This window comes from Cavenderia fasciculata (assembly GCF_000203815.1).
Source record: "Cavenderia fasciculata unplaced genomic scaffold Scf_ET2XIPL01COFD4-5, whole genome shotgun sequence".
In the NCBI taxonomy this organism is placed as follows: Eukaryota; Evosea; class Eumycetozoa; order Acytosteliales; family Cavenderiaceae; genus Cavenderia; species Cavenderia fasciculata.
The window spans coordinates 2266419-2289173 of record NW_004457695.1 but is presented as its reverse complement, the minus strand read 5'-3'; the positions used below and the strand labels follow the sequence as shown (position 1 = coordinate 2289173).

The window sequence follows — 22755 nt, the reverse complement described above, 5'->3', positions numbered from 1 at the left end:
TTCGAGTCGAAAAAAAAAAACAAACAACAACAAAAAACTCTCTCTCACAAACAACAACACTCCTCCCCTTATTATTTATTTATTACATACTAGTCTCAGAGAATAAGTTTCTAGTCCTCAAAATCATACTAGTAGGTATTTACAGTTAGTCAGTGTATAGTATTATTTTTTCTATTTTTTTTCATGTCATTTTGTGTGTCTACTTTTGTGTCTCTTGCTCATTCTCACTCATTTGCACTCACCGTGCGACAGAAAAGCGTACAGACTATAGTCTATACAATCAACAGATAGGATAAATAAAAAGAGGCTGCTTGCAGGCAGTCTACCATCAAATAACAACAAAATTGAGACAGACTATAGCGAGCAGCTGTTAGAGAGAGATTAATATGAGCGTTGTATGGAGGAGAAAAAACAACTAAATTTTTTTTTTTTTTTTTAATTTAATTAAAAAAATTTACAGCGTGGCTGGGGGTGCTCTCATCGCGCTCATCTAGCCAATATCCGCTATTGGATGATATCTTGCTAATAATAATAATAATGAACATTTAATAATAATTATAATTCAGTTCTACTGCTGCTGCTGCACCCAACAAGCTTGATTTCACACCATCATCATCATCATTTTTTATTTTCTTTGTGATAGATAATTAATTAATTATACAAATAGATAAAACATCATGATCAGAACTAACAAAGAAACTTTCTTTCCTATCTTTATTTATTTATTGATTGATTCAATCATGTAAAGTTAATTATTATTATATTATATTATTGAATATTATTATTATTATTACATTATTGTTGGTGAACCAATTTTATCAATTACAAAACAAAAAGTTATTGTTATTTGTGCAACATATACAACACATTTTGTTACCAAGCCATTATACTTCATCCTTCTTCTTCTTTTAAAAAATTACAACACTAGTCTATTTGCAAAAAGTAATTGGATTGGAGAACATTCTTTAACAACGTCTGTTTTCCACTTTGCTTTGTTAACAACACGACGTCGTAGTAAAAGTATTAAATATCCAACTTTTTTCAATTAGAGAGAGATTTGGGGAGAAAGAAGAAGAAGAGGAAAAAGATGAGTGGAAATGGAGGTACCAAATTGAGCAAGATATCGTTTCGTCCCCGTCCGATTGATGTGAATAAGCCACTGCCGATTATTCGTACAGAGATTGACGATGACGACAGTCGAGCGGTGCCACTCATGCCCACGGGTATGGAGTCCAACGAAGAGTCAGAGTTGCATTTGCAAGAGCTGCTCAGCGCCAGTACACAGAGAAAGGTGACGGACAGTCCGTTGCCCGAGATTCCCATTCCGGTGGTCAAGATTGTCGACGGCTACGACGATGCCGCCAATCCACATCCATACGCGATGGGGTCGACCTATGTGCTGTACTCGCTGCGCAACGACGACGAGCTCGACCAGATTGTCGAGTATGATGGTGACGACGACGACGAGCGCTTTGCCAAGGAGCAGACGCCCACGCTGACGATGGACAAGCTCGAATACGCCATGGACAAGCTCGAAAAGGAGTGTCTGCATACCGGAGGTGTGTGCGATTTGTCGCGCGCCGAGCAGATGCTGCGCGGATACAAGCCGGGCGTCGTCGCCAACATCCACCGCCACTGGCAAGAGAAGCGCAAGACGCGCTCGGCGCTGCTGTACCGTCTGCTGCGTCAACCAGACCGCGACGACCCCGACCCCTACAAGGCGTTCCGTGCGCGTGAGCCCGAAACCAACAAACAGAAAAAGACGCGAAAGAACGACAGCGCATCGCTCAACAAAATGAGCGCGTTGCGTCAAGAGATGGAACGCGCGCGTACGCTGCTCGAGATGATCAAGAAGCGTGAGAAGCTCAAGCACGACTATGTGTCGGTGGTCGACAAGATCCACACCAAGTTGCAGCAGCTGGCCGCGCTGAGGCTTCTCGAGCCCGACACCGAGCCCGAGCCCGCCGCCGACGCCGTCCAGGGCAGCGGGAGCGGCCACCACAAGAAGCGCGTTCGGGATGACGAGGGGAGCTCCAGCGCTATCGCTTCGACGCCGACATCATCGGGAATCGGCCAAGCGTCGATCTGCGGAGGGCCCAGCTTTGGTGCCTACGAGCAGACGATGATCCTTGGCAACGGCAAGGCCCGTCAAGAGGGCCACCGCCACTTTATCGTCCAACCCGGTCAATTCCCCACCCAGTCGCTCGAGCGACAGTATGGCGGCGATCCTCACCACCACCTACTTTCACCAAAGTCATCGTCGGATGTATCGATGGCCGAGGTTCCAAGTAGCGAAAAATCAGAATTCACAGAGCAACAACGACATGTCGCGCAAAGCTACTATGACTCTATTCCTCCACCCACCAGCGCAGACTATTACACGTGCAGTTTTGCAGGCGACCACACCAGCCAGCTGCTTTCGCTCACCAGCAGCGACGACGACGAAACCGACGACGAGACAATCGAACGTCGTCGTAAGCAGCTTTGTCAGAACCTTGGTCAAGGAAAGGGCGTCCCCTCCAAATCCGCCGCCAACAGCCACATAACGCAGTTGCAGGCCATCTACCAAACAGATGCGTACAAGACCGCACAGCCAAAGAAACGACCCGACGGAACACCCATATATCCATCTTTTAACAATGGCTTTTTGTTTGTCAGTCCGAATCTACCGGCACTGTTGGGCAGAATACGGATTGGAAGATATGGAGGCACATACATAGACTATATACCACTTGATCATCAAACAAAATTAGACTTTATTAAACAAAAACAAAGAGATCAACAACAATTATTATTAAAACAAAATCAACCAATTGTTAAACCTCCTCCACTTTTAAAATTAAATATAAATTTAGATAATATTAATAATAATAATATAAATATAAATAATAATAATAATAATAATAATAATATAGTTAATATAAATAATAATAATAATAATTTAATAATACAATCAATAATACCTCCAACATCACCACCATCATCATCATCATCAGAAGCATCATCATCAACGACAACAACAAATACTAACACTGAAAATAATAATAATAGTCAAAATAGTTTAATTATTAATAATGAAAATAGAGATAGTCAATCATCAATTTTAACAACGCCACCAAATAATACTAATAATGATAATAATGATGATGAAGATATTGATATGGATAATAATAATAATAGCGACAAATATTTTTCCAACAGCAACAAAACAATATTAGATAATACCACCAACACAAACACCACTACCACCAGCAATAATAATAGTAAGAAAGATCCGAATCCTTCACATTTTTCAAAAATAACAGACTACTTTACAAAACACGAAAGTAGCTCGAATGGTGATCACAACAACCACCTTCAACAACAACAAGAAAATACTAATACCCAACACCATGATAGTAGCACCAATCATAGTAGTAATATATATTCTCCCTCTTCAGTTCGATCATCTAGTAATGGAGGAAGTGTAAATGGAATTCCATCCAGTAGCAGCAGCAGCAGTAATAACCATAAAAAATTTAAAACAACCAAAAATAGCAATGGAACTTCGTCATCACCTTCTTCTTCTTCTACCAAAAAAACCAAACATTCATTAACGACACCAATCACCAATCCAATTGAACAGTACTTGATAAAGAAGATCCCTTCGACACCTTCAATGTAAAATAAAAAATAAAAAGCCCCTCCCCTCTTCCCCTTTGGCCTTGGAGATTGGAAACAATCCTTTGGTCAAATGGACATTGTTGTATATAAACAAAATCAAAAACTTGGGATTGACCTATATAGGCTTCTTTTCCCAATAATAGGATCCGCACCCCACATCTTCCTCAATTGACCATTATAGTATTCGACGCTACGCAACCCAATCAATATATTTTTAATGACATAAATATTAATATTTATTATTTTTGCTTGGGTTCATTGAAAAACAGGGACGATGCAATCCAACACGACAATTTCAGATAAAAGAACTTTTTTTTCACACAAACCAACGACGAAACACCAATCAATTTTGATCGAGTAAATCGATATAATATTAATTAATTAATATTAAGTTTGTTTCTCTTTTTATCTATTTGTTGTATAGTTAGTGTTAACACTTTTACAAAGAGTAAACCTACACGTACGATATAGTTATAAAAATAGATCTATCAATAGACAAAAACAGTTTGGAATCCATTCAAACAAAACAAAAAACTTTAAATTGAAGCCAACAAGATTTTTTTATAAATTTTTTGTCATAATCAATTCATCCAACCATCATCACCGACAAGCAAAGAAGAAGAATAGTCCTCCATTTTCTTTAAACCCAACCTTTCTCTCTGTTTAGAAACAAAAAACTCTAAAAGAGATCCCCTTCCCTATTTATCTTATTTATTTATTTATTTCTATTTATTTATTAATTATTTATTATTGTACTTTTATAAATTACGTCATTCTCCTTGTATAATATCAACTACATACACTATATACCCATCATATACTATTTATTAAACACATATACAATATAATCACATTCACAAAACAAAAGTTTAACAGGAACAATAATAATAATAATAATAACAATAACAACAACAAAAAAAACAAGAAATGTTTAGATTATTTTCATCAGGTGTCGATGATCTTGTATTGGTCAGTTCACCATCAAACAGTGAACTTACCAGTCAGATTGGCGCTAGATTCGACAGAGAAATGATTTACACCAATATTGGTGAAGTATTGGTTGCTGTCAATCCATACAAACAACTCCCAATCACTGGTCCAGAGTTTATCAAGGTAAACATATAAATATAGATTTATCAATATATCCATCGCCCGAATCCAACATGTTTTCTAATAGTTTTTTTTTCTTTTCTTTTCTTTGTTTTTTTTAGATGTACCAAAATTCCAGTGGTGCTGAGCAAGCTCCACCCCATATTTTTGCTCTTGCTGAACGTGCCTACAGAAGATTGGTAGATGATAATGAATCACAATGTGTCATTATTTCAGGTGAATCTGGTGCTGGAAAGGTATATTATATATGATAATGAAAGTGTGTTGTTGACAATCAGTACTAATATTAATATTGTTGTTTTTAGACTGTATCTGCTAAATTGATTCTTCAATATGTAACAGCTGTATCTCCAAACAATTCATATGGTGCGATGATGTCAAATGCTAGTGGTGGTGGTGGTGGAGGAGGTATTCCACAATATGATGGTGGTAGTGATGATTATGATAATGGTGGTGGTGGTATGCCAGGTCGTGGTAGAGCCATGCCAGGTATGATGTTACCAAGAGGTGGTGCTCCTCCTCTTCGTGGCGCTCCTCCTCCACGTGGTGGTGCCCCTCCTGGTCGTGGTGCTCCACCTCCACGTGGTGGTGCTCCTCCAGGTCGTGGTGCTCCACCCCCACGCGGTGGTCCTCCACCTCGTGTAGCTCCACCTCCATCCTCTTCCTCTTCATATGGAGGAGGAGATGATAACGGTCCACAAAGAACTGTTAATGCTCCACCTCGTCGTGGTGCTCCTCCTCCACGTGGAGGTGGTGGTCGCGGCGGTCCCCCTCCTCGTGTCCCACCCCCATCCAGTCGCGGCGGAGGTGGCGGCGGTGGTGGTCGTACCACTGATGTTGAACACATTAAAAAGGTTATCCTCGAATCCAACCCATTGATGGAAGCTATTGGTAATGCCAAGACTGTCAGAAACGACAACAGCAGTCGTTTTGGAAAGTATTTGGAGATCCAATTCGACGACAACAATGCACCGGTCGGTGGTCAGATATCGACGTTTTTGCTCGAAAAGACACGTGTCACCTTCCAGCAAAAGGGTGAGCGTAACTTCCACATCTTTTACCAGTTGTTGGCCGGCCTGGACCAGGCTACCAAGAGCGAGTGGGGGTTGACCGACTCGAGCGCCTTTTACTACCTGTCGCAGAGCAAGTGCACCACCATCGAGGATGTGGACGACGGCGCCGAGTTCCGCGACGTGTGCAAGGCCATGGAGACAGTTGGCATATCGCGCGAGGAGCAGACCGAGATCTTCCGTATGTTGGCTGCTATCCTGCACGTTGGTAACATCCGGTTCCAGGGAGAGCCACCCGCCGAGGTCATCGACACCAACCCACTCCAGTGGGCAGCTACCCTGCTGGGTGTCGACCCCCAGTTCCTCGGACAGTCGCTCAACCATCGTCAGATCCAGTCGGGATCGGTGCGTCACACACAGTACTCGGTGCCACAGAACCCCGACCAGGCAGCCGGCCTGCGTGACGCGCTTGCCAAGACGCTGTACGACCGTATCTTTGAGTTTATCGTCACGCGTATCAACTCGGCCATGCAGTACCACGGCACGGCCAAGGTGATTGGTGTGCTCGACATTTACGGCTTTGAAGTGTTTGAGCGCAACAGTTTTGAGCAGTTCTGCATCAACTATGTCAACGAACGTCTCCAACAGATCTTTATCGACCTCACCGTTCGTGGCGAGCAGCGCGAGTACCACGAGGAGGGCGTCAAATGGAAGGACATCTCGTTTTTCGACAACAAGATTGTGTGCGACCTCATCGAGGGCAACAAGCCACCCGGTATCATGCGTGTGTTGGATGATGTCTGCAAGACGGTGCATGCCGTCGACTCGGCCACCGCCGACACCAAGTTTATCGAAAAGTTGATCCACCAAATCCAGCATCCACACTTTGTCGTCTCCAACACGGGCTCTTCGGCCGACGAGTTCACCATCAAGCATTATGCCGGTGACGTCACCTACTCGATCGAAGAGTTTTGTTTCAAAAACAACGATAATCTGTATGCATCGATCGTATGTTGTTTGCAGTCTTCCACCTACTCGTTTATCGCCGGTCTCTTCCCCGAGGACATGATGGACAACAAGCAGGCACCCACCACCGCATCATTCAAGATTCGTCAGTCTGCCAACTACCTCGTCCAGCGTCTCTCGTCGTGCACACCCCATTACATCCGTTGCATCAAGCCCAACGACAAGAAACAGGCCATGTCCTTTGTATCGTCGCGTGTCGAGCATCAAGTCAAGTACCTCGGTCTCCTCGAAAACGTCAAGGTCAAGCGTTCCGGTTTCGCCTACCGTCACTACAAAAACGTGTTCCTCGACCGTTTCGGCAAGATCTTTGACCAGCCACCCCGCGGTGTCCCCGAGTTTGTCGAAGCCCTCATGCGTGTCACCAAAGACATTCCAGCCGACGAATTCGAAGAGGGCAAAACCAAAATCTTTGTCAAGAACCCTGAAACCATCTTTGTCTTGGAGGATCTACTCATGCAAAAGATCGATCCCGTTGGTTACAAACAACGTGTACAAGCCTATAAAGAAAATCAAAAACTTGCTCAAGCTAAACATAGTCATGGTTTAAAACCAAAATGTTTAATTCAATAAACATAATAAATAAATAATACATAAATAATTATATATATAATATTTACACCTTTTTTTAAAAAAAAAATACAATCCATACTATAGTATCCAATATCTTGTTTTAATGATTTGATTTAGTTCCATTTATACTATTTGTTAATTGATTATCTAACCAATGAATTGCTTCATTTAGACCTTGTCCAGTGGTTGCTGTAATTGGAAAGATTGACCATGCTCTTCCATTTTTAATCATTTCATTAAAATTAAAATAAGTAGTGATACGATCAATAATGTTGGATGATTTATCCATATCCATCTTGTTTACAAGAATTAGTAATGGTTGTCCATCCAATTCAGCATCTTTAACAATTGATAATAAATCCTCTCTAGTCTCTGTCAGTTTCTCTGAATCTTCAAGTATTGTTGATTCCAAAACATATATAATCCCTCTACATCCTGGAAATATTTGATATCTCTTTAATTAAATAAACAAATAAAAAAGGTTAGAGAGAATTCTAAAACAATCACTATGTTTGATCTGTAAGTATCTATAGATAATTGAATGTACATACAATTTTTGTGATTGCACTCAACGAAGAAACATCCCATATATACAAATGAAGTGATTTGTTTACTCTAAATAAATAAATACCCAAACAAAAAGTATTAATACAAAGACAACAATATTGATAGATATATATATATTGAATGACATACTTTATAGTTTCAACATTAAAACCAAGTGAAGGATTTGTATAGGGAGTATCTTTCAGAGAGGAAGTCTTGTTATCTTTTAATCTATACAAGATGGTTGTTTTGCCTACCATATACATTCCCATCATTACAATCTTAAAGGTTGGTGGCTGACATGAAACAAGTGATTGTACCAAACCCATCTTTGATAAATTGGCATCTTATCTATAGATATGCCTTTCAAACACATACAAATACAATGAATTAAAAATAGATACCCAACCAACAAGGAGTGGAGTGGGTTTGAGAAATGGATCACGGTATGATTATTTTTAAATTAATATTTTAATTTGTGGTTTGGTTTAGTAGGTAGGTCGGTCGATATAATTATCATTAAACATAATAACCATATAATTAATCTTTAAGATCGATAATGTCAGTTTCACCTACACTGGATACAGAGACTGCACCTGATCCTTTCTTTGTACTGAGGGGTCACAGATCATTCATCAACTCGATCGTTTTTGATCGGTCAAATAGTAATCTATTATTCTCTGGGTATGCTACACTGAATATTTATACCGTTGAAATAGATAGATAGATAGATAGATAGATAGATAGATAGATAGATAGATAGATAGATAGATAGATAGATAGATAGATAGATAGATAGATAGATAGATAGATAGATAGATAGATAGATAGATAGATAGATAGATAGATAGATAGATAGATACTAATTAATATCTATATATTAGATCAGGTGATGGAGAATTAAGATGTTGGAATATAGAAGAAAAGAAGTGTGTTGCTCAAGTAGCACGTGCACATCCTGAAGGTGGTACATTGGCATTACAATCAACACACTTTAATACACTACTTAGTCAAGGGCGTGATGGAACGATACGACAATGGACAATCGCAGAATCATCTTTACAACTTGTATCATCATTGGAAACAAATTCAATATCTCTTGGCAAATTCACTTCAATGATTACTGCTCTACCAATATTCAATAATAATAATAATAATAATAATGTAGATAATAATATACCTAATTTAGATAGATTAAGTATAAATAATAGTAGTGTTAATGATCAAAATAATTTAATATCAATATCATCAGATGAAGTTGGAGGACAAGTTGAAATATGGGATCTAGGTTCAAAGACAATGGTTGCAAAAGTAAATGGAAGTAGTGATTCAGATAAACTTGGAATGGCGATGAGTATGAAAATGGTCAATCACATTGATCATGGTTATTTTAATTTATATGCTGGATTTGAAAATGGTGGACTTTATATGTGGGACTCGAGAAACCTAGAGCAACCAATCATAGCAACACCCAAACTACACCAAGAGCCATTACTATCATTTGACATTCAAAGTGATTCTGGTGTATCTGGATCAGGTGATACAAGTATCATTGAATTTAAATCAAATTTCGAATCAGTATGTAGATTTATATAATATAATTCTAGATCCATTTATTAATTATTAATATTTTATATATATTTGATTTATTTAGAGAAATTTTGATATTGTACAAAAACATGTAATTAATCATAATGGAATAGCAGATGTAAAGATAAGAGGAGATGGTAGAATATTTGCAACAGCGGGATGGGATAAAAGAGTTCGTATATTTAGTTTCCGTAAACATTGTCCATTGGCCATACTCAGGAATCACACTGAAAGTATCTACACAATAGACTTTAGTAGTGACAATGTTTTGGCATCAGCTGGTAAAGATGGAAGAATTGCATTATGGTCTATTTATAGATAGATAGACCAGAGATTATATTATTAATATTAATCAAAAAAATAAATATTATAAAAAAAAAAAAAAATAGAAAAATTTCATTCTTGAGGAAGACTATTCGATTGGATTCTTTAATATTAGTGATAAATATCGTCTTGTTTTATATATATATACAAAGAAAGAAAAAGAAAGAATGTTAAGATCTAAAGTTATTCCACAAGTTTTACAACAAGCCTCAAATAGCAACGATGTTAAGGGTGTATTGTAGGTGTCAAACACTAGAACGAATAAAGATAGAAAGATAGATACACATACATTTCATCATCTTCGAATTACAGTCGAAAGGAAACATTCCCCTCTAATTGAATCTTTCAACTCTACTATCTATCTATCTATATAAATATATAGATTAATGAAAGAAGATGGTTCATTGATTGCATGCTCAGACTCTAATGATCATAACACAGCAAAGATTGTATCAGCTATTTCATCTAGCATTTGGACATCATACAACAGAAACGACGAACTCCAATACCAACTCGTTGATTGCGAAGAAGGAAGACTCGTTATCACAAAGGTTGCTAAATTATTGTTATGTATATATGCTGAACCTACCGTTGAATTTGGTTTATTAAAGACAAAGGTAAAAAAAAAAGATAGAGAGAAAACAGAGAGTATAGTGATCTATCTATAGCCTTTTAACTGTTGTACTAAACACATTCAATCAATCATTTATAGGCTACCAAATTACGTGAATATTTACAAGAACCATTAAGTCAAGTTGAACAAGTTTAAAAAGTATAATAAATGTTTTGGTTATAATATAAAAAAAACAAGATAGATAGATGTTCCAAGGAAACAAGACATTTATTCTCAGAGCAAACAACTTATATATATTTATCATTTGGAATTGACACCACCTTTGTTCTCATTAACATATGATGATGGATCTACTTTTTGGAAAACAAATATATATATTCATTCCATTTTATAGATTAAGGATTAGATCATTTTTTAATGGAATGAAAGGGGGATGATGATTAATAATAATATTAACAGCTAATTTATTAAATTTATAATTATAAATTAACCTCTCTCTGTTAAAAGAGAGAGTTGAAAAAGTAAGTTTAACAATTTAATTACTATTTATATTTATATTATTTTTATAAAATTATAGGTTTATATACCTTTGAAACATCATGATTGATGAAAGTAGTAGTAGCAGTAGTAGCAACACTAAAATTACAAGATCCTACGATGAGGACGATCAAAAAGTAATAGAAACAACTACCATTACAAGTTTGGAAACTAGTACCCGCACAACCAGGTTGGATAGGTTTGTGACATTTGTAAATAATTCTGCACCCTATCAATATGAAGTATTGGCAGTTGTGTGTGGCATATTGGGAGTTATTTTGTCCATATGTTCTGGAAGTTTAAATCGAGATTGGGTAGAGTTTCCATCAACCATTTCTACTCTAAATAGTAATTTTAATCAAGCATCGGGTAGAATTTTCTTTGCTTCTCTACTATCAGCAGGTAACTAAACCGATAGTACTTTCTTTTTCTTTCATACTAATTATTTTTAAAAGGAATATGTTTTATTAAAAGTGATACAGTTAGATATAGTAGATCATGGTTACAAGCAATTAATTCATCTTGTTATATTTCTATCATAGTAATAGGATTGATTCCTACTGCTTCCTTTAATGGAGGTAGAGATAACTTATTTTTGATTGCTATTCATGGTACTGCAGCTGGGTATCTATTCTTTATATCACCGATTATAAAGTTCCTTGCTCTTTCTATTGGTCAAAATAGCAAGCCAAGAACACTGTCTACTGTTGCCAGACTTTTTCTAACTGCCGCTAGTAGTATTTGCTTTGTTGGTTTTGTTATTCTCCAATCAATCATTTGGAGTCGAGGCTACACTGACATGCTTACGACAAAAAGCTCATCGTCATCAGATTCTGACCATCCCTATGCAATTCCAATCAATATTGCCAGCTTTACTTTGGAAGGTTTATGTGCCATATTAGTTTTTGTAGAGTTGGTTATATCTACCAAAGACAATGAAGTCATCGAGTCTAGAAAAAATCTTTTATTCAACTAAATCATACAATTATTCTATACATAAATCAATCAATCAATTTATTATTTATTATATCTACCTTTTTAGTCTATTTCATAAGATCCATCAGATGTTTCTGACATTGGTATATCTGTTGTATTTGTTGCTATTGTATTTGTAGTGGTTGAACCAAAAAATGACATTACAGGATCGCTAAATAGTTTGATGTTGGCAATAGGTAGTTGTTGGAGGATAGTGGTGACTTCAAGGAATGATGGACGATTCGAGGGAGTGTGATCCCAGCATCTTTGTATGAGTTTGGACCACCTACTGTCAACATAGGGTGGAACAACTGGTCTTTCACCACCAGCTATTTTAAATGAAGCTTGAATGGCTTCAAATTCGTGGAATGGATATCGTCTTGTAAACATTTCATAGAGAATCATACCAAATCCAAAAACATCTACCTTTTCACTATATTTCTGTCCCTTTGTTACTTCTGGTGCTCTCCATCTTGGATTTCCAATAGATGTCATTGTTTTATCACCAATTTCATTTTTAAATCTTGATATTCCAAAATCTGCAATCTAAATAAAATAAAAAGAAAAAAAAGTATAAGCAAGAACAAATGATCCTTTTGTTTTTGTTTGTTACCTTTGCAGAACCAGAAGAATCCAATAAAATATTTTGAGATGTTAAATCTCTATGAATGATTTGAGGTGATAAACCATGTAGATAGGCCATTCCATTTGCTAAACTTTGAGCCAATATATTGATTGAAGGTAATGAACTTATAATTTGATCATTACCAATACTATTTAATATATTATATAAACTACCATGTGTACAATATTCTAAAACCAACATTAATTCATTTTGTTCTATAACTGTACCATATAATTTTACAAAACTTTGAAGATGTGATAATTTTCTAAAAAACAGAAAGAAAAATTAATAAATATATCAATATTTCTTATTTTTCTTTTTCTTTTTCTTTTTTTTGACTTACACCATTAACGCAACTTCTAAAATGAATTTTGAAATAATCCAATGATCTGATTTACCAGATTCAATTAATTTTTGATATTTTACTTTTTTAACGGCTACCAATCTATCTCTCCAACGAATTTGATAGACATCAGCAAAAGCACCAGATCCAATACGACTGGCATGTGAAAGATCGATTTCCGAGCTTGGAACAATGACACCTTCATAACGAAGCATTTCAAAGGTACATGCAAAATGGTTATGTAGTACTGATAGATCGATAGGTGTGTTGTATTCCTTGTCTGGCAATTGAATAGATGTTGCTTTCATTGACCCTCTCAAAGAAGATCGACTATAGAAATCTATATAGTATTTGACCATTTCCAAGTGTCCTTCAAGTGCAGAGTTGTGAATAGGGAATCGACCTTGAGCATTGACAATATTATTTCTTGCACCTGAACTAATGAGAAGTTTAACAGCTGGTAAATGTCCTTTTAAAGATGCCCAATGAAGAGGTGTATTCTGTGCCAAATCTTGAGTGTTGATGGTTGTGTCGTCCAACAGACACTTGATAACGTCGATTGTGCCAGTCGATGCTTTTTGATGTATTGGCAGCATTCCATAGACATCTGGTTGATCTGTTTTAACACGTTGTTGTAACAAGTAGAGTGTCACCTCTCTATTACTGGCATAGAACAATGCATTTCTTTGTGAACCAGCCACTTTACTATGAATATGGTACATGTTGGGGATGGAGAGCAATAGTTTAAGTGCCATGGCGTTTCCTCGACTGACCGCCGTCATCAAAGGAATAGGTGAAATCTCTCCATTACAACACGGAGCTATTTGCAAGAGTTGAAGGATTACAGAAGCATCAAGTGTTGGTAATTGGTTTTGAAATTGAACAATTGCTTGATTTGATAATTTTAAACTATTGGTTGATTGTTGAGGTATATTTGTTGTTTTAAATAGGTTTAAAGATTGAAATGTATACATAACCTTTAATATTAATGATAATACATTTAAATAGTTTGAATGATTTTGTTGTTGTTGTTGATTTGGTTGTTGATTTGGTTGATTGGGTTGTAAGATTAAATAAGATTGTAATCTATCAATAAATGATAGTTGATGGTATACTTCACGACTACTATGTCTCTTTCCACTACTATTTGTACCGGTAACAATCGATGATTGCAATAGTGAGGTGTACAATTCATTGTGAGAAAGAGAGTTTAATAGATCGCTGTGCGACGGTATGTAACAATCGATAATCTCGATCAATTCACCCAGTTGATGAGCAATCTTTGGTGTTTCGGCAAACGGTGTCTGTTGTTGTTGTTGTTGAATGAATTGAATGATCTGTGCATTATGTACAAATGGTAGTGGTAGTAATGATCTTGCTTTAATTTGATTGTTGTTATTATTGGTATAGATTGAAGGTATTAACTTTAATCTACACAACAATGTAATATATTTCAACAGATATAGTTTTGATATAGTCCTATACAATGTATTATTCCTAATACAATCTACATAGATTGATCTATTTGATTTGATGAAATGTTGTACATCTCGATTATCTATATATCCTTTTGACCATATAAGAGTGACTACTTCCAATACTTGTTCACTCATCTAAAATATATCTATCTATCTATCTAATCTTAAAATCTGATTAACATCAAGACAATAATGAATGAATCAAATAATTTAAATTACCCGTTTTGGTGGTTGTTCAAAAAAAAAAAAAACAAAAACAAATCTTGATGTAGGTTATAAATTAATTAATCTCATTATATTGATTCAATTTTATTGTTGATCAATTAAACGGACTCGAACGATTCCAAGTTTACTACCAGATGCTAACCACCTACTTGCATTTTCATTCTTGTTCCATGAAAGTTTAGTGACTGCAAGATCGGTCGATGGGAAGTCCAATTGATGGACTTGTTTGAGTTGAGAAAGACCAGTTCCAGTTCTAAATGCCGGAGCTTCATATTCTAATGGAAAATCGGTTGTATAAGTATCACGAGATAATTCTAAAATATTATCTTTTAATGTTTGTTCTTTTAAATGAATGAGTGGTTCTGACTATATTGATTCAAAAAAAAAAAAAAAAGTATATATCAATAAATATAAATTATCTATTTTCTTTTTCTATTTTTCTTACAGTATAATCTCTTCTAAAAAAATTTAAATAATAAGCCAAAACTTCACCATTTGTAGTTGATACTGCAACCAAACCATTTTGTGAATAATCTACATCGAGGATTTGGAAATCACTCACTTTGACACCAATGGTTGGCATTTTAAAAGCATGGTTGATTCTTAGGAAATCATCTTCGGCGACGAGAATCATTGGGAATTTGGTAGAGGGCCACAACAACTTGTTGGAAAATGTATAATTGTTGATTTCCTTTTCAGTGACTGGTAATAGTTCACGTCTATCCCAAAGGTATCTTGAATTCATATGCAAAGATGTAAATTTAAAACTATCATGAGGGCACCATGTAAGATCGATAACATATTTATCAGTCATTTTTGCAAAGATTGGATTCATATTTAGATTTTGAAGATCAAAAATTAAAATTAATCCTAAATCAATAAAAAGAATAAAGTTAATAAATATGTATGTATGTATATGATCATATAGATTCAAGATTTCACTATTATTATTATTATTTACCATTTATACAACCAATCAAGATTAAAATATTTGCATCTTTAATTGTTACATCCATACTAGTGATTAGATTAACTTTTTGATCAAATCTTGTTACACTGACATCATAGAATGGTTTGATATCTAAAACGATTGGATTCTGTTTCAACTTTTTAATTTCAGATGGAGGAGGAATACTATATGCCTTTACAGTTGCATCACCAAAAGCAACCACCAAAATACCCAATCTATCTATTTTTGATTTATGTGATAAACAACCATTTGGAATCCATTTCATACTGATAACAACCTCTCCATTATGTGCTAACCCAAATAAAAGTGTTGGAATACTATCCTCTTCCTCAGTATTAAATTCCCACACCTGTATCATTGATTTACCTTGATGTAATTTTATATATAAATGTGAATATCTAACATTTCTATTACATGCTACCGCTAAATATTGCATTTCTTTAAAAAAATATAAAATAAAATAAATAAATAAATAAATAAATATATTTTTTTCTTTTCTTTTTGTTAACACGTACTAGAATTATTTGGTAATGGACACCATTCCATTGCTCTAATGGAACCACCACAAAACATTAAAATTTCCTCTCCATCAGACACTGTATTCAAAGTTGATTCGAATCTTTGTAATTTAAAGGATTCTTCTTTTTTTTTGGCATCGTATCGCATTTCGATAGACTCGGTATCTGTTTGAAGATAGTCTTGGAAGTTTTCAATCAATGTAAATGTGGGTAGATGTTCTTCCAATAGTCTAATAGTTTCATCAGTGTATTGAGGGTCCGATGCCAATTGAATAGGTCCAACTCTTGGAGTCTTTCTTCGATAGCTTTCGCGTTTAGATGTTGCTTTTGATGGTTTTCTTGGTGTTGGTTTCTTGGGTGTTGATTTTGCCGATTTCTTTGGTGTTGGTTTTTTAGGTGTTGCTGGTTTCTTTGACCTTGATCTTGGGTTATATTCTTCTTCCTCCTCTTCATCTTCTTGCATATCTGTATCATCATCTTCCTCCTCCTCTGAAGAGGACGCAGAAGAGTCTACAACCTTTTTTTTCTTTTTTTTATCATCATCTTCTTCTGATTCAGTGTCTACATGATCGTCATTGTCAGATTCTGTTTCATAGTCTTCACCAGATTCAGATGAACCACTGTCACTACCACTGCTACTATCACGATCATCTTTTTTCTTTTGATCTTGTACAGCTCTAAACAAGGCCATTAAACCACCTTGTTTGATTTGTCGTTTTCCAGGTCCTCTGTCAACCACTTGTTCAGTGGCTTGATACGATGTTACTCTTTTTGGTGATTTAGCCGCTGGTTTCTTTGCCAATGGTTTAATATTTGTTTTAGAAGTAGTTGTTGAACTACTATCATCCACATCCATATCTTTTGGTTCTTTATCATCTTCTACTTCTACTTCTACTTCTTCTTCTTCTTCTTCTTCTTCTTGTTGATCATTATCTTGATCTCTTGATTTTCTCTTTCCAATAGTTTTTGTTGGTGTTGTTGTTTTCGTTGTTTTCGTTGCTTTAGTTGTTTTAGTTGTTTTAGTTGTTTTAGTTGTTTTAGTTGTTTTAGTTGTTTTAGTTGCTTTAGTTGTTGTAGTAGTACTAGTATCTTCCTTTTCCTTTTCCTTTTCTTTTTCTTTTTCTTTTTCTAGAGTTGGTTCTTTCTTGATGTTAACATCATCATCATCATCATTGTTAACGACTTCATCAGGTTTCTTCTTTAAAGAAAAGAATGAAAGGATATTGGTTTGTTGTGTGTCTGTTGCAACTGCTTCATCTTTCTTTTTAGCTTTTGTTTTGAGAGCTGTTCGTTTGGTTGGCAAGGCCGGAGTATCTGATCCTCCTCCTCCTGATTCCTTCTCTTCAGTTTTAGTCTTCTTTTTTGGTGTTGCTTTAGGTGGCATCTTCTATTCTATATCTATATCTATCTATGCTCGATCGGCATATATATAAATATATATAAATGGGACAAATCAAATGAAACCAAGATTAATAAAATTAAAAAAAAAAGGGAGGGAAGTGAACCAACTCACCATTCGTGAACTATCATCATCTCATCATCATCAAGGTTGTATAAGTCATATCATTATTATCTATTAGTAGTCGTAATCATAACCAACCAACGAACATAAAGAAAATTCTTCAAGTTTATTTAGCTCAACCTTGACTCAATAGCAATGTTTCCAAAAAGACAAAGGGTAATCTGACTGATGGTCACGTTTCTCAACAGAAGATTACATATCAAACGAATCCGCAAAGCTTATCATTTATTAATACATCTGAACATAGACTTTTATCAAACAGACTAATACTCGTTTACACACATACCTTTTATTCAACTATACCCCTAACTTTAGACTAGAGTCATTCACCCTTAGCATATAGACCTGTAGGGAACAAAAAAAGTGAACAAAGAGTATCTTCACAGAGAGAATCCTATAGTCTTGTATTATTTATAATTATTAGACGATAATAAGAGATAATATGATTCTCTCTCTGAGAGAGGCGCCCTGGTTAGGTTAATTTCAATAGGTTGTAAGTACTCCACCACCACCCCTTTTAATTACGATAGTTGTTGGTAAATTAAATTAAATGTATCAACCAGGATGAGAATGACTTAACGTCTTGGATATATATGGCCTAGTCATGGTGTTTGGATATCCAACATCCAAACATGGTCCGATGTATTTAATTTAAATTTAATATTCATATTTTACCCTTTTCAAAAAAATAACCCTAACCACGACCACTCCACTTTTAGATTAGTTATCTTCACAGCACAGTTACAGTTTGATGAATAAACTTGAAAATCAATAATATTTTAATATTTCATTCAAAGCAACATTTACAATAACTAGTAGTAGTAGTAGCAGTAGATTAGTAGATTAGTAGATTTGTAGTATCAATCAATAAAATGAAGTGGATTGTAAAGGAAATCAATTCTTACAACTTGGTAGTGTGGAAGAATGGAAAAGGCAAATCTACACAAATTCATGTTGAACCTCAAGGAATGTCTGTTCAAGACCCTTTTGAATGGAGAGTTAGTTCAGGTATGTATAATGAATGATGACGTGCTGGTTGTATAATATAATATAATCAATATATTGATACAATAGTTCTCATCTCATTTTTTTTTTTTCTAAAGCTGTGATTCAACAAGTTGGACCATTTTCAGCATTTGAAGGGTATACTCGAACATTGATCTTACTAAAAGGAACAAAGATTGCATTGTTTCATCAACAACAACCAAATATATGTGTACAATTAAATTATTTTCGACCATACACGTTTAATGGAGGCTGGGATACCGATTCTATCTTTCAAAGTCAATGTCCTGCTGCTACTTCTGGTATACCATTTAATTCAAGCTTTTCAAGTTTGTCAGTGTCTCCTTCAATGTCACAAGGATCATTTACCAATAGTTTTACTCCATCACAAACACCGACCATGTTGTCACCGGCTGGTCTACACAGCCAACAAACACCAGTGATATCATCATTTGCACAAACCGAGAGTGCAAGTAATTTCAACAACATTGAAGATGATGGAGTCAACTCTCCAGTGATTCCACATCATCCTCGTATCCCAATCATTGTGCAGCCACACCCCAAAGACGAGGCACATGACTTTAACGTATTTACACGCGACTCTGTGTGCGACCACAGTTGTGTCGTCTATGAATTTGGTGAACAAACACTCAATCCTATCCCACAACAACCATCGGCCATCAAGACATCACATCGTATATCAATGATGCCATCAGGTCCATATAAATCATCGTCGATGGTATTTTATTCGTTTGGAGGTGATGTTAAAATTCATTACGAAGGTATGGAAGGTACCTATATCGAGTGTAAACTATTAAATGGACATAGTCTCATCATACAAGATATTACACCATTTACAAACATTGATAATTTGGTAACTGTAGAATCAAAATCACCTCCCAATCATCAACACCATTTAATCGTTGTAAATATTAATTATCTTGATAATCCTAAAGTTCAACAACCAATAATATAAAATATATAAATATTTAAATCAAAATTAAAATCAAAATCAAAACCAAACACCATTTGTAAATAAATAAATAAAAGAATAATATTTTAAATATATTCTTGTCCATAGATATATTCTAAAATTTATTTAAGTTATTATTATTATTATTATTATGATAATGAAATATGAGAACGATATATGCTTTGTTGTTGTTGTTGTTGTTGTGTTGTGTTTTAATTAATTATAAATGGCATTGTATTAAAATTATCCATTTTTAAAAAAGAAGAAGATTTACATAAACTTGATTGTTATTGTTGTTGGTAAAATTTGGTTTAATGAGTACTGTAGATTATTATTATTATTATTATTATTCAAAAATGAAGGATTCTATCTTCTTTTTTTTTGTTGTTCTTAAAATATCACTTGTGTGTATGTATGGAAATGAATTGATTCTCTCTGTCTCTCTTACCAATCATTTGAAATATTTAAGGAATTTGACAAGGTTGTATTATTAACTAAATAAGGTTGAGTTGAAAATTCATTCTTGTTTAGAATATCTTCATTGTCTTGTTCCTCTTGTTGTTGTTGTTGTTCTAATTCGCTATTACTATTATTATTATTATTAATGCCTTGTTGTCCAACCTCTTCCACTTGCTCCCTGTCCTCTGTATCCTCTTCCTCTTCCTCTTTGATTTCTTCTGGTTCGTTTTGAATATTATTTAAAAAAAGATCTGATGATGTAGTTAGATCGTCTGTCTTGATTGCCGTGGTAGCCATAGAGTTGATTGAAGATGTTTCCATTTGAATCGAATCTTCAGATGAAGAAGCGATCAATCTTTCATTCATATTCATATTCATATTACTATTATTGGTCTTTGCCAATTTGACTGCTGTAGTAAGAGGTGTTTCTTTGTTGGGAACAGATGGTGATGATGTATTATTACCACTTGCACCAATCACCATCATAGAGTTGATAATCAAAGAATTCCCACTTGATCCAATTCCATCGTCTGAACAAGAGTGTACGCTGATGGTATCGCTTGTGCTCTCTTGTTTGCTCTGTTTGTAGAATGATCCACCCAATTTGCTGTTACTCTTGCTCTTGAGGTGTGACTTTGTTGACAAGAGGTCAGAAGCGTTGCTGTTGGTAGAGGACTGTCTCGAGTGAGAGAGGTTGTAAAGTGATCTGTGAAGCTTCTCATCAAAGAGAGAGAAGCCAGAGGGGGTAGCACCCGAGACACCCTGCCCTCCCAAGTTCATGGGGTCAGTGTCCTCTTCTCGCTCCAAAAAGTATTCGTCTTGACTTGTCATTTCCTCGCGACTAAATATCGACCCTTCACTACGCAACTCTACATCTATGTTACTGTGATCGTCTAGTATACTAGTCGAGACGGTTGCACAATTCGAGTGGTAGAGACTCTGATTGTCATCGCCACCTGTAATCAACCCCAATGAAAGATTGCTGTTGCTGCTGGGAGTAGCACCACCAGTATTGGTAGATGTGATTGGTTCCTTGCCAGTCGCAAGTGGTGAGGTGATAGCGAGTAAAGCTTCTTGGTCACCCAAAGTGGTTGTAGTAGTTGTGGTAGAGGTGGTCGTAGTGGTGGTCGTGGTCGTAGAAGTGGAAACAGTTGTAGAAACAGTGGTTAGGGTTTGAACCGTCTTGGATGGTGATTTGATTGATATATTATAACTATCATCATCTTCAAATATACTATTATTATTATTATTATTATTATTGGATACATTATTATTACACTTATTGTTATCGGATTTGTTAACAAGTTCACTATTTACATTATTATTATTCATATTATTATTATTATGATTGTCACCAGTACCAGAGATTTTCTTTAAAGCATCAGTTGATACATTAAATGAAAAGTCTTCATCTTCTGCAAAAAAGTTCTTTTTACTCTTTTTTTCTTCTTCTTCTTGTTTTCCAATTGCTTGAGTATTTTCAACTTGACTATCTATTGGTTTTGGTAATGGTATGGTTGTATTTGTTGTTGAAGTTTCCTCTTCTACCTCTTCTTCTTCTTTTTCTTTATCCTCTTCTTTTACTTGTTCCACTTGTTGTTGTTGTTGGTCAACTTTCTTTTCATCCATTTGATCAATTTCAATTTCTATATTTGAGAGTTTCATTTCTAGATCTTCAATTTCATCTAAAAATTCTTCATCTTGTTCATTCTTATTTACATTGTTGTTGTTGTTATTAGTTGAGGTGGTGGTTGTAGTTGTTGTGGTAGTATCATCATTACCATTGTTGATATGATTACTACTACTATTATCAGTATTAGTAGGAGCAATAGAGGAGGAAGGGGAGGTTGATGCGGTCGTAGTTGGGAATGGTGGTGGTGGAGTTTGTTGTTGAAGAGATAATCTAATTGCCTCTAAAACCATAAGTTCCTCAACCTCTTTCTCAGAGTAGGATCCAGAGTAGATCATATCTTGGAAAGAAGAGTTTTGTGAATGTGATTGAGAAGACGATCTAGTGTTGCGTGAAGGTGGTATGTTTCGTGGAGGAGGTGGTGGAGAGTAGACGATAGGAGGTGGAACCAATGTCTTTGGCGGAGAAAACCCTCCTACCTTGGCCTTTTCATTCTCCTCTTTTTTCATTTGAATCGTCAACTCTAACACTTTTGCCTTTTCAATCTCATCTTTTTGTACTTCCTCTTGTGATAATGGTCCAGTATATACTACACCATAAGATGAATGATTACAAAATGGGCATCTAACAAAATATTAAATATTAATATCAATACTACTTTTTCTCTCTCTCTCTCTCTTTTAACTTACAATATAGTACTCAACTCTGCCATTGGTTTCTTAATTTGTAAATAACATTCTGTACAAATACCTTTTTTACAACACTTTGATCGATTCAAACATGGGAAGAACTTAAAGTTTTAGAGAAAAAAAGGATGATTAGTGATGAGTGATTATACTGTAATGTACTTGTTGTTCAACCGCTGCATACCAATAGACATATAGGACATTCCTCTAATGAAGGAGCTTCTGTATCTACACCAGGATATAAAGGAGATATCTTCTTATCGAGTACTAGTTTTCTAATAACCTTTGGATCCCAATCACAGTCCTTGTAAATACCAGTGACTAAAGTAAATTTGGTGTCTTGATCACCACCTCTTTTACTAGCTGAATTACCCATCCTTTTGTAACTGTCCAAGT

At 35.5% G+C, this 22755-nt stretch overlaps 8 protein-coding genes across 8 annotated transcripts; 5 read left to right on the top strand and 3 right to left on the bottom strand.

The window, feature by feature from the left end:
• Positions 1-1087: 1087 nt before the first annotated feature.
• myoK (myosin IK) lies at positions 1088-6376 on the top strand (the record flags this gene model as incomplete). The annotated part of the gene is made up of 6 exons (XM_004355926.1): positions 1088-1443; positions 2659-3660; positions 4599-4776; positions 4875-5009; positions 5079-5710; positions 6370-6376. 6 exons carry the CDS (start codon positions 1088-1090, stop codon positions 6374-6376), a joined length of 2310 nt encoding a protein of 769 aa, XP_004355979.1.
• Positions 6377-6563: 187 nt separating this feature from the next.
• DFA_08490 (myosin IK) lies at positions 6564-7379 on the top strand (the record flags this gene model as incomplete). Its single annotated transcript, XM_004355925.1, has 1 exon — positions 6564-7379. The coding sequence occupies one exon, from the start codon at positions 6564-6566 to the stop codon at positions 7377-7379; it is 816 nt and encodes a 271-aa protein (XP_004355978.1).
• A 100-nt stretch (positions 7380-7479) lies between these two features.
• On the bottom strand, positions 7480-8254 carry DFA_08489 (uncharacterized protein; the record flags this gene model as incomplete). Its single annotated transcript, XM_004355924.1, has 3 exons — positions 7480-7833; positions 7931-7994; positions 8076-8254. The coding sequence occupies 3 exons, from the start codon at positions 8252-8254 to the stop codon at positions 7480-7482; spliced, it is 597 nt and encodes a 198-aa protein (XP_004355977.1).
• A 230-nt stretch (positions 8255-8484) lies between these two features.
• gnb1l (guanine nucleotide-binding protein subunit beta-like protein 1) lies at positions 8485-10608 on the top strand (the record flags this gene model as incomplete). Its single annotated transcript, XM_004355923.1, has 6 exons — positions 8485-8609; positions 8810-9503; positions 9580-9821; positions 9955-10077; positions 10222-10456; positions 10552-10608. 6 exons carry the CDS (start codon positions 8485-8487, stop codon positions 10606-10608), a joined length of 1476 nt encoding a protein of 491 aa, XP_004355976.1.
• A 404-nt stretch (positions 10609-11012) lies between these two features.
• DFA_08487 (uncharacterized protein) lies at positions 11013-11926 on the top strand (the record flags this gene model as incomplete). The annotated part of the gene is made up of 2 exons (XM_004355922.1): positions 11013-11352; positions 11406-11926. The coding sequence occupies 2 exons, from the start codon at positions 11013-11015 to the stop codon at positions 11924-11926; spliced, it is 861 nt and encodes a 286-aa protein (XP_004355975.1).
• Positions 11927-11988: 62 nt separating this feature from the next.
• On the bottom strand, positions 11989-17468 carry DFA_08486 (ankyrin repeat-containing protein; the record flags this gene model as incomplete). The annotated part of the gene is made up of 9 exons (XM_004355921.1): positions 11989-12471; positions 12539-12815; positions 12894-13598; positions 13722-13870; positions 13892-14506; positions 14750-14962; positions 15042-15466; positions 15558-16004; positions 16082-17468. 9 exons carry the CDS (start codon positions 17466-17468, stop codon positions 11989-11991), a joined length of 4701 nt encoding a protein of 1566 aa, XP_004355974.1.
• A 1010-nt stretch (positions 17469-18478) lies between these two features.
• Positions 18479-19587, top strand: DFA_08485 (uncharacterized protein; the record flags this gene model as incomplete). Its single annotated transcript, XM_004355920.1, has 2 exons — positions 18479-18614; positions 18710-19587. 2 exons carry the CDS (start codon positions 18479-18481, stop codon positions 19585-19587), a joined length of 1014 nt encoding a protein of 337 aa, XP_004355973.1.
• Positions 19588-19895: 308 nt separating this feature from the next.
• On the bottom strand, positions 19896-22735 carry DFA_08484 (uncharacterized protein; the record flags this gene model as incomplete). The annotated part of the gene is made up of 4 exons (XM_004355919.1): positions 19896-19905; positions 20033-22297; positions 22363-22391; positions 22544-22735. 4 exons carry the CDS (start codon positions 22733-22735, stop codon positions 19896-19898), a joined length of 2496 nt encoding a protein of 831 aa, XP_004355972.1.
• Between the last annotated feature and the right edge of the window lie 20 nt (positions 22736-22755).